This window comes from Perna viridis, chromosome 5 (genome assembly GCF_037379345.1).
Source record: "Perna viridis isolate PV_CMFRI_1.1 ecotype Kerala chromosome 5, ASM3737934v1, whole genome shotgun sequence".
In the NCBI taxonomy this organism is placed as follows: Eukaryota; Metazoa; Mollusca; class Bivalvia; order Mytilida; family Mytilidae; genus Perna; species Perna viridis.
The window spans coordinates 4102247-4113659 of record NC_142449.1 but is presented as its reverse complement, the minus strand read 5'-3'; the positions used below and the strand labels follow the sequence as shown (position 1 = coordinate 4113659).

Below are 11413 nucleotides of genomic sequence, written 5' to 3'. Positions count from 1 at the left end.
TGTTGCATGTTTGATAATGGGAGCAAGTCCCTATGCATCGAATGACCACTGGGCGTGTAAATCTCCTTAACGAAGTTGGCAGACACAACTTGGTTACACAACATTCCCCATTAAACATACATAATGTCTGAAGCTTCAGATAAGGCGGATTGTAAAAATGATCGCAATTTCAATGAAAATGCAAGAATGAAAACGATTCCAAAATAGAACTAGGTAAGACCCGCATGCATGAAATGGAAATCAAAAGAAGCTCTTAAAGTGTTGTACTCTGTATTGCACATCGTTCTGTCCACAATCCGATATATCAATATCCAGATGAAAAAGATGAAGGTTGTAGGTTCAGATGAGATTAACGTCTGGAGCGTTAATAACGTCCGATAACCCATATCGGAACATCGTTTGGTAGTCCCGTCTTAACCAAGTATGTCAATAACTATTTACCTGTGGCGTTGCATAAGATTATTGGAAGTGCGTACAAATTTTACAAAGATTGCTAGATCAATCCCGACCTTCATCGTATCATTTCGTTGTATGATTAACAAATTATTTTATTTAATCATTTGTATGTCAAGTATCATCTGTATAGATGAATCTGTATTCGGAAAACCTAAAACGGATGTGTCATAATGACTTAAAACTTCTCCCACGATAGACAATGTGATTTCGCACGAGTTAAGTATCAGTTTGTTTTAGTACACGATTTGCAACAATGAAGCAAAATAATAATTCTCTAGATGGACAACGTTGTCCCATGTGGTTGTTCGAAATAGAAATGACCAATGCCACTACCATTAGTGATATAAACAGTGAAATGATGAACAGGAATGTTGCTGGAATTGTTTTTATTTGTGTCCTAATGGTAACAGGGATAGTTGGAAACGCAGCTGTGTTATACGTGTTTGGTTCCAGATTTGTTTCGTCGAATTACCGTACGTACGTAATATGCCTGGCTTTAGTGGATGCGATTAGTAGCTGCATTCTAATGCCCTTTATGATAGTCTACCTTGTTTATCCCAAGAACTTTCCTGGTAATTTCCTATGCAAGTTTGTTCATTTTGTGGGGTATTACACTAGTACCACATCGGCATTTCTCCTTATCTTAATTGCCGTTGATCGCCATCGCAAGATTTGCCAACCGATGAAGAAACAAATATCGATAACATTTGCAAAAAGAAGTTGCATTGCTATTAACATTCTTGGGCTTGTCATATCAGTGCAGTCACTCTTCATATATGGCACAACAACAGAACCATTTTTCATTTACAACAACACAGAAACAATAGTTATTAAAACCTTGACAGAGACTAAATGTTTTATGGTCAATTCTGTATTGCTTGAAACGCTAGGAAAGGCGTTTTATATCCAACTGCAAGTTTGTCTGGCAATTGTTATAATTTTTCTGACAGTTCTATACTCTAGAATTATGTTGAGACTGAATTCTCATCACAGAGAATCTACTGTGCGTCTACGTCGTCATTCAGTTGGAGCGAAGAGCGTAAGATCTCGAAAAACAACTTTAATATTTATAATAATCACGGTTGTTTTTACATTAAGTTCTGAGATCCATCACATTTTAGCTATGATGCTTCATTTTATTGACGATTTAGAATGCTATATGACAAAACAACAAGGTGCATTATTCTATTTTTTTCTTTGGACCGTATTTATAAACAATGTTTCTAACCCCTTTATATATGGAATATCAGACGAACGCTTTCGAAGATACCTTAAACAGATCGTCAGGAATAAGAAGATTAGTTCAGAACACACTGGTACAAATTCATGCAGTGAATAGGATACTCCCTGTTTTGATTTCGTAAACGTGTCCATGTTAGATTTCGTTGTGGGTAGTCAAAGATCACGGTATACTTGGAACATACTAGTGCAACCTAACTTTCAACTGACATGATCCATCCTTCAGCTTGTAAGAGGTCTAACGAATGTTTTAACAACATTTTTATGGGAGATCATGCAGATAGATTAAACATAAAATCGTGTTGTTAATAATAAAACAAGCGACATGTGAATTTTATCTGGGACCAACTGATACCTATAACTGTAACAAAGACCTACATAATAAAAAGATTCCAACATATGAAAATTTCGTTAACACTTTTTGAGTTCTTGGAAATAAGAACAACTAGGGTACAAAAAATTAAGAAGATGGAAAATTAGACACCTACTTCAAATTAAAGGATTGTTTCAGGAAGAAGAAATACCTTGACCTAACAGAATTTAAACTTAAGACAAAATATTGCCAAGTACGTGGGCTCAGATAACTCCCGTGCACCCTCACTCATCAACCAAAATATGATTTTCAGGTACCCTTATACCTCGTATTTACGAATCTTTTTGTCGCCAAAAAATAAACTGAAACATTTTTGTATTTTTTGGCTACTTTTTTATACCTCGTTGCAAAAATATTGTTTTTACATTTTTTTATTCTTCATACTTCTTCTCTCTACCAAACGAAGTAAACTGACATATTTATTTATCATCACGTAGTTCAATGTCTCAGCATTACAATGGTACCAAAAAAGTTTCGGTAATACTTTGGGGTAAAATGAAAAAAAATGTACCCCTCCCTACCGAAGAATCGCTTAATTTAACATATTTTTTCCATGTCAAAAACCCTAGAGTATCTATGCTTCAGCAAAAAAGGCTTATTTGGTATTTTCTGTTTAATTTTATCACAATTGATACTTTCGGGGTTCTTTGATGAATTTTGGCGATTTTTGTAGTCAGAATTTTTGCAGAAAAGCGAAAAATGGGATTTTCGATATTTCCGTAAAAATCACATAAATTCGACTCTACACTGGTCTAAAAACTGATCATGTTTCCCCCCCTATAAAATTAGATTCAAGACCTTCGTGTCCTCATCATTATATAACCATAGAAATTTGACCATGCCGATAGATTTGCAAAATTACAAGACACATTTTTATTTTATTTTCAAAGTAAGTTTTTCGCATGTCGCAGTATTAGTCCATGGGCTGGGAGGGTCCATCGTGCACCTCCGCATGTAACTTCATTTATACCTTCTATTACCGAATCAATTTGTCGCCAAAGAATATTCTCGGATTCTTTGTGAGTATAAGCCTATATTTGTACCCCACTGGGTCAAAAAGTCAAGATTTTTATCACTCAATTGTTTGAGCGTTTAAGCCTTCCAGGGACAGTATGTGGGGACAAACTAAACAAGTTTAAGTATTATTATCATTATGTTATGTTAACATTTAATTGTTTCATCAAACTCTGACTCTCTAAACTTGATTGTTGCTTTTCATTTAAATTCATATATTTTATGTTTTAAATAGTATTGTGTGTTGATATTTTCAATTAAACTAAAAAAAAATGATTTTCTGAATTGTATGATAGATAGAGAGAAACTTTTAATTCACGAAATGATCCTTTTGACAAGAAGGCCTACAAAAGTCTCAAATATGTTCTTAAAGTAATTGCCCTTAAAATTATAATAAAAAAACCCAACATTTTTGCAGTTGTCTCGGAAATGACAGACTGTTAGTACGAAGTACTGGCCTTGAAAGGTAAAAAAATACCATTTCGTCAGTTTTTTTTTTGTATATATTTTAAGAAAAGAGTAGACAGGGAAAAGGTTTCAATTGTTGGAATAGTTTTTTTATTTCTACATCAAATATGCAGTAGATAGGCGGCCTAGAAATAAGTTTCTGGTGATAAATCAAAGCCCTCCAGAGCCTCTAGTTTTCACTTTTGAACGTCATAATTGCCATCTTTCTACAATAAAGTCAATCAGTGGCAAAACAAAAGCCAACAAGTTTCTATAAACTGTAAAAATGGGTAATACGCCAATCCATCACCTTTCAGATATATGTTTTACATATTGTAGCATTAGTATTTTTTCAGTCTTGTAGTCTGTTGACGATCATCACAACAAAAACGTGTGTGTGTCTCAGTCCATGTACTATAACAGCCTTCATTCAAACTCACGGACTTTACAAAAATAAAGTACACCGAGTAAGTAGATATTATACTTTTAATACACTACTTAAGAACAGGAAAATTTAGCACTTATGACCAGGATACATATGTTTGTAACTCTTTTGTTATCATTAACTAAAAGTTATTAAAAAAACCAAAAAGGTCTGACGCATTGTCAGCAAAGATATTATTTTTTTTTAAGTAATGAGGACAGAATGTTGGGATATGTACCTGTTAGTAATGAGGCCAGAATGTTGGGATATGTACCCATTAGTAAGGAGGACAGAATGTTGGGATATGTACCCATTAGTAAAGAGGACAGAATGTTGGGATATGTACCCGTTAGTAAGGAGGACAGAATGTTGGGATATGTACCCGTTAGTAATGAGGACAGAATGTTGGGATATGCACACGTTAGTAATGAGGACAGAATGTTGGGATATGAACCTGTTAGACAACCACCAAGCAGTCGTTTAAAAACAAATAATAGTAATGAACGATTTGAAAATCGTCTACCCTCTATTGTTCTCCATCCATTAATACATACTCTTTTTTTATATTTTCATAATATGCATTCCTAAATCCACATGTAATCTTATAATAATAATTATAACTACTATAAATTCATAGATGGCCTGAGAAAATCACAAATGTGGATCTATGGGAGAAGATCAAACAACTCCCGATAGAGTCAGAACTGAAGAAACGGAAATGGCGCTGGATAGGTCACACCTTACGAAAGCCATCAAGCTCCATCACCAGACAAGCGTTGCAATGGAACCCACGAGGGAAAAGAAAAGTTGGAAGACCCAGAAACACAAGCTGAACTGGAAGCAGAGGGTTACAAGTAGCAAAAGTGGCCAGATCGGCACAAAATAGAACTAGATGGAGGAGTGTTGTTGGTGGCTTATGTACCGAAGGCATAAGCAAGTAAGCAAGTATAAATATACAGGATCATCAAATCTATCACATTTTTATTCCAAAAGTCCAAAATGTAGAAAAGCAACAGAAATATCATCATGTTTGTTGTTGTCCAATAAAGAAAAGTCACACACGATGACTGATGACCATCATACTGAACTCTAATCAATTACATGATGTATTGTCTATCGCGTGTTAGAACATTTCAGTTCAAATATGATACCAGGTGTCAAACTCAGCCAATTGACTAGTACTCAAGCAAGTTTAGATGGGTAGTCATTGACTTCACGAAAAGACTTGGGGAGTACAAAAAAAAACAGTAGTGCTTTTGTTGAACAATAAACGAACTGGATATCCCAAGTAAGCACTTCTACCGAGATTTTCTGACTTTATTGCGGAGATGATATCGTGTGTTTAAGCCGGATGGGTATTGAAGAACATGAAAGACAGAATTGATCAGAATGAAATTCAATCCAGTTACGTTTTTGTTAAGAAGAAAGAAAAAAAAATCTTTGGACCTAAAAGCAAGGACGAAGAGAATCCATGTGGTGAATCGACAACAGATTACTACCACGACTGATATGACTACTGTGACTTTTCGCATTCCAATTTAGTTACTGTGAAGGATGAACACTCCGGTGATTAAGTTCCACTCAAGTTTCGCCTTAATTGAACTCTTGCAACACTAATGCAGTTATACGAAGTACGGGTGCAGATTTACGGTTTTGAGAGGCTCTAAAGATGTTGAGAAAGTTAATGTGGTAGCAAAAAGACAGGAAACGTCCATGCCAGTACTTACAAAAAAATAGAGAAATAGAGAAGATGCTAGGCTCTTATGAGATGCACAGGGTAGGATCGGGGAAATAAGAGAAGGAAAGGGAAACAGAGAATAGACCTCAGACAATGTTTAGGACAGAAAAAAAGACAATTTGTAGGACAGAGACCAGACGTCAGACAAGGTTTGGGACAAAAAAAAAGATACAAAAGCTGTAGTACCTTGACTAATCCGAGCTTCAACTGATGTTATCAGCTAGAGAGGACACGACTAACATTTTCAGACATTTATTTTTTCATTTATTCATTGCTACTGGGATTAGTTTATAGTTTCAATTTCCATCCGACTTTTGGTGGGGGTAGGATGGGGTGGAAAAGAAGCTAGTTTCCCAATTTGATACACTAAGCTTGAAAAAAAAATACTTTGGCCAACTCCACAGATGTCTTCCAATCCGAGTATCGAAGAAATTTGTGAAGAAATAGATCAATAAAATAAATAGATAAATAAATAAGTATCGTTAAGAGTTGACATAAAATAAGTGATAAAAAACATAAGCTTAGGTGAGCTTTTGACCGACATTACATAACAAGTAAATATTAATATAACAGATAAGAATAAGGCAAGTAAGTAAGGGACAGCAAAACATACATATAAGAGCTGGATATAAAAGCAGAAAAAAAAAACAGATGAATGACTACCGCTTAAATTAAAGAATGACTACCGCTTAAACTAAAAGATGACAAAAAGCAATGTAAAGGCGTTAAAGAAAAATAATATATATATATATATATATATATATATATATATACTGGAAAAGACCTAGATGGAGCCAGCCCAAACTGGGCATTTACATTTTTTTCCATCCCATGATTACATAATGTTTTTAAACTGATCAAAATTTGATATTTTTCTAGCTAAATTCATCAGATAGGTCATTCCACATTCCATAAAAACAGCTGCAGAATATTTACAATTATATCTTGCCATAGTTAGTTGTTAGTAGTCTTGATATATCTACAATATTTGAATATCCAAAATTATAATTCGAGATTATAAAAAAAAACAAACAAGATCCTGTAAACATGGTGGTGATTGTTTGGTTAAAATATTAAAACAATGTATATCCATTGTACGCATCCTTCTGATCATCAGCGATGGTACTTTAACTCGATCTAATAGTTCATCACATGTACTCTCATAGTCTTCATATATACATCGCAAGGCTCTTTCTTGTATTTTTTAAATGAATTGAAAGATGATGCATAACTGATAAAAGTAATATCAAGAGCAGAAAGGAAGCGTGGGATGCTTGGTTATTTCCAGATGTACTAACAATCTGTGCAGACATTGTTTCTTGAATTGCGGAAAACATTTTCTTGAAGAGGTCAGAGGACAGATTTTGATACATTGTTAAGTACATTTTTGTTTTGAATCATGCTTTTATGTCAATGGCCGAGTAAAAAATAGTCTCTGAAATTTGGAATCTTTTTATACAAAAATTCCAGTCCCCCTACTAGTACAATGTTTTGTTTTTCTTCCTTTGCATCCATGACTATTTCTTTAACACATAATAATTACGCATGAATAGTCAACACAATATCACTATACTCCTTGACATACATGTACAACACACGTGGCAATATTGTAATAATTAGTATTTTCGCTTTTTATTTACAGTAGTCAGACATCGAAGAAATCAACCCCTAAAACACAGAGACTACATTCCTTGAATGGCACATGGGATTTGACTTCCTATTGCGAAAGTGTGGGTTTTGAGAACTTCGTTTAAACGATTTTTGTTCTAAAGTCACCCTCCTGCCTATACACTTATGATATTAAAACATAAGCTTTTCAAAAAGGAAAAGAATATTTTATGAAAAATTTTGAATCATAACATTATTAAGAAATAAATCACAGAACACAACTGTATGATTGTTTTACCATGGGCCGGCCATTTGTGTCGTATTGTTTTACCCCGAGCGATAGCGATATTTCGATTCTAAAAGGACTGGTTTCTTCGTATTTTTGGATAGACGCAGCCTATGAGTTGCACGAAATGTTAGTCATGTGTTTTTCACTTTTCACAATAATAAGATGATGCAAAGGTTTTGAAGAGAAGCGTACTATTTTTGGGAGAAACTAACTCTGCCAAATACATATACGTGTACTTGAAATTTGGACATTGTTATTTGACAATTGCAGGATCTAAAAATCTAAAATAGTGAAGTCAATATGACTAGGTCTACGGAATACCAAGAACGGGGCCCAAGGAAAGAGCTTGGAGAGCTTAGGTTGTTTCTGAATGTCTTCCCAATTCGAATGAAGTAGCTGCGAGAGTTTCCCAAAGGCTGGATGGTAAGTAATCACAAAAAGAACCCTTTTGTTCTTTTTCTTGGTTTTGTACTTGAGGAGATCATTACGGCTGATGTTGTTAGCTCGTTCAAATCCCGATCTACATCTGTTGATTTGTAGCCACGCGATAACAAATGACCACGGAGTTCATCTAGATGTTTGTTGGTGGTATCGTCAGATGAGCAAATGCGCCGAATTCGAAGTGCCTGGCTGTATGGTATACTTTTAGTACAATGTTTTGGATGACAACTATTGGGAGATAAGTATTGGTGACTTTCAGTTGGCTTGCTGTGACCATCCATTGGCATTTTCCCGTCTCTTACAGACGTAGTAGTATCCCAAAATGTGATTTAGGACGGAGACTAAACAAAATTTAGACAATTTTATCACACATGCCAACAATGCTCGTCCATCAATCAAATTCACCCATGAAATTTCTGACATTAAAATCACATTTTTGGATACTACTGAAATGTCAACGGATCTCCATACGATCATAGAACATCATAAAAACTGGTCAAAATGTAAAAGAATGTTTCGGGAAAGCTTTTGGATGAAAAAAATTACAAACAACTCCAGATGGAATAAACGAAATTTTTTTTTCATTTTTAGGTCTTGTTCTAAGGCTGGTACAGCACTACATGATGTACATCAATACGCCGTACTACTATATTTTGCCTTTTCTTAATTGTTTTCCACATTCAATTCATTTCTTAATATTTTTACTTTTCTTAATTGTTTTCCACAGTTAATTCGTTTCTTAATTTTGATTAAACACCTCCTTTGTTATTTCCATTCAGATTCCTTATCATGTACTTATGTGTGCCCTTGATAAAGGTACAATCATCCACAGCGTACGTGATTCAGCTTCTGAATCAATGTTTTGATCTTGAACTTTATTAGTTTTATGCTGAAGAAGGATATCGGTTATCCGAAATATTCAATGTAAAAGTTACCATCTTATATACATATATATAAAGGTCTGAAAAATTCCCAACGATGTTAGAACTGTCAATTTGCGATGCAATTTTTTTGGTCCTTCCCTCCGCGGGAACTCGTACCGCAGTGACATCTATGGCAACACCGCCTGCACGAAATCCAGCGCCCTAGACAACTCGGCCAGCTAGGCTATATAAAAATATAGCTGGCTGTAGGATTAATCTAGGGCTGTAACTTAGTACTTAGTACATAGTTTTCCTTTCCTCTTTCGTCTACCCCGTAGTTAATTTTTTATGAGCAACTCGGTGGGTGTTTCTAGAAAAACAGAGGACGCTTACCCTACCAGTTTTCCGTGGAGTCCGAGTTGCTCATTTTTCATTTGTTACTTTGTATGTATGATTTTAGTTATTTTATGTTTTTGTTGTGTATGTCTGTTTTCCATGTGTAGTCTTTAACCCTTGATTGCATTCTTTGGATTACCGCTTTAACCTTTGTTCCCTTGATTACTCTTCCACAACATATATTTCGGATTTTTGGGTTTATAAGAATGACAACAGTGTATTGCAAAATTAAGACCGAAAATCGTAGAAATGGAGACTAAACAATTCAAAACCTAAAAATGGCTATAAATACATATATTTTTATGTATGTTTTTCCTCTATTGATTCATCGAAGTGTTTTCAAAACGTATACTTCGGTTTGGGGGTCACGTGATGAGAAAGTTTAGAGAAAATTTATCAATTTGATAGACTGCCTTATCGTTCACTAAAATCAATCGGAAAATAATAAGTATAGAAACAAAAACAAAAAAATAAATAAATGTATAAGGACAAGGGAGACATTTCATGACTTTAGTCGAGAACATCAATTCATCAATTGAGTAGAACTTGATGTACACTAGCCCGGCACTTTCACATGGTTTAGCACAACGCAGCAGTCTATTAGGGCACCATTTAGTAACTCGAACAACCACTGGTGACTTTATAACATTTGAATACTATATGTCCTATTTTTTTAATCTTCCACCACGGTATTTGGAGAGATAAGCTTTGCTACCACTAGAACAAAGAGGCGGTTCAAAATATCTTATAAAGTGATTGTGGATCAAAGTAAACTTTGAGTAGTTCTGATTTACCCTATAAAAAAAGAACAGATATGGTGGAATGCAACAAATGAACCGGCGAATAACCTAAATAAATAATAACGCTTCAGGCTAAATGTATCGAAATTTCATAGAGCTGTCTCCGCGTTTTCTCCGATGCATGCTGATTTTTTCATATCCCATTCCATATGAATAGCAGTTCATTTAGCAAATATATCAAGAGTTTGGAACAGTGTTGTGATGTGCTTTGGAAAAACTGACACATATTTGACAAACAAATCTAGTTTAATTTTTTTTAAATGTGATGTTGAGTTTCGTGAATTGCTGTAATCCCCTTCAATCTCAATCCACTGGTTTCTGCTTTATACACTTTTACTAATAAACAATTTGATAATGGCATTGGCACATGTAGGATCGCGTGGCAGTTTTTTTGCATACACAACAAAAAGCATATTTTTATCTACATATATTATATATGCGTATATAGAAGATTCTTCAACTACATAAAATCATATAACTTCAAAGTTTGCCGTCAATTAATTATTTTTATACCTCTAAAACATTCATCGGTGTAGAAATTTGTTTCTCCAAAATCGCCTATATTATTATTTTCCTTGGTTTTGGGGTAATGAATAGCATGATAACATTAAGTAAATACGCATCTCCTAATTAACACAGTGGCACAGGATGTTGCCAAATGTGGCACGCTTGTGTAATAGCCTGGAGGCGTTTAACGACAAACGACTACCACTTGGCTTCAGGACATGGACTCTTAATTTTCCTGAGATCACCTCATTGTGCATATATTGTAATATACTTAACTGTGTCTTGTAATATGCTTTTTTGCTTCTTTCTTTCTTTTCTCCGAACCAATGATCATTGAATGTATGAGAAATATATATGTAACGGTTGTAGCCCAAAATATCTAATCCCTGAATGTTGACAGGTATATTTCACCTTGTTAGACATTTAATTCCCAGAACGGCTAATCACAAATTGAGGGCTATTCCCAATTTTCTAATTATTTTTTCATTGTTTTCATGTTAAGACGCCAAAGGATTATTTGAGTAAATTATGCCATAAGTAGTCCAAAACTGTTGAAATCTTTTGAAGATTTTGACATACTTGAATAAAGTAAGCTCTACTCAGATGTTCACACACCCTTACACATAGCCTTTAGTGTAGAAGTGATATAAAATGAAAACATCAAAACTGTAGTTAATGATAAAATTAAGATTAAACAATGGGAAGCAAACAAAAAAAAACTTGACCAATCAAATATCGATATTGATAAATTACACGATGTGGAACAAAAACTCGAAAATGTTGGGACTGGATATTTTCATTTATTAATGGGACATTAG

The 11413-nt window shown here is 34.5% G+C and overlaps 1 protein-coding gene across 2 annotated transcripts; it reads left to right on the top strand.

Moving 5' to 3' along the window:
- Nucleotides 1-625: 625 nt before the first annotated feature.
- On the top strand, nucleotides 626-9119 carry LOC148615659 (neuropeptides B/W receptor type 1-like). Of its 2 annotated transcripts, none has more exons than XM_088582124.1 (3): nucleotides 626-2321; nucleotides 3886-3996; nucleotides 4591-9119. In XM_088582124.1, exon 1 carries the CDS (start codon nucleotides 710-712, stop codon nucleotides 1793-1795), a length of 1086 nt encoding a protein of 361 aa, XP_088438250.1. In that variant the 5' UTR covers nucleotides 626-709; the 3' UTR covers nucleotides 1796-2321; nucleotides 3886-3996; nucleotides 4591-9119. The 2 variants fall into 2 exon arrangements, with proteins under 2 accessions (XP_088438250.1, XP_088438251.1); XM_088582125.1 differs by having other exon boundaries at nucleotides 7334-9108.
- Nucleotides 9120-11413: the final 2294 nt, after the last annotated feature.

Coding starts and splice junctions, on each gene's coding strand:
- LOC148615659 (XM_088582124.1), top strand. CDS start 710: ATGAAGCAAAATAATAATTCTCTAGATGGACAACGTTGTCCCATGTGG.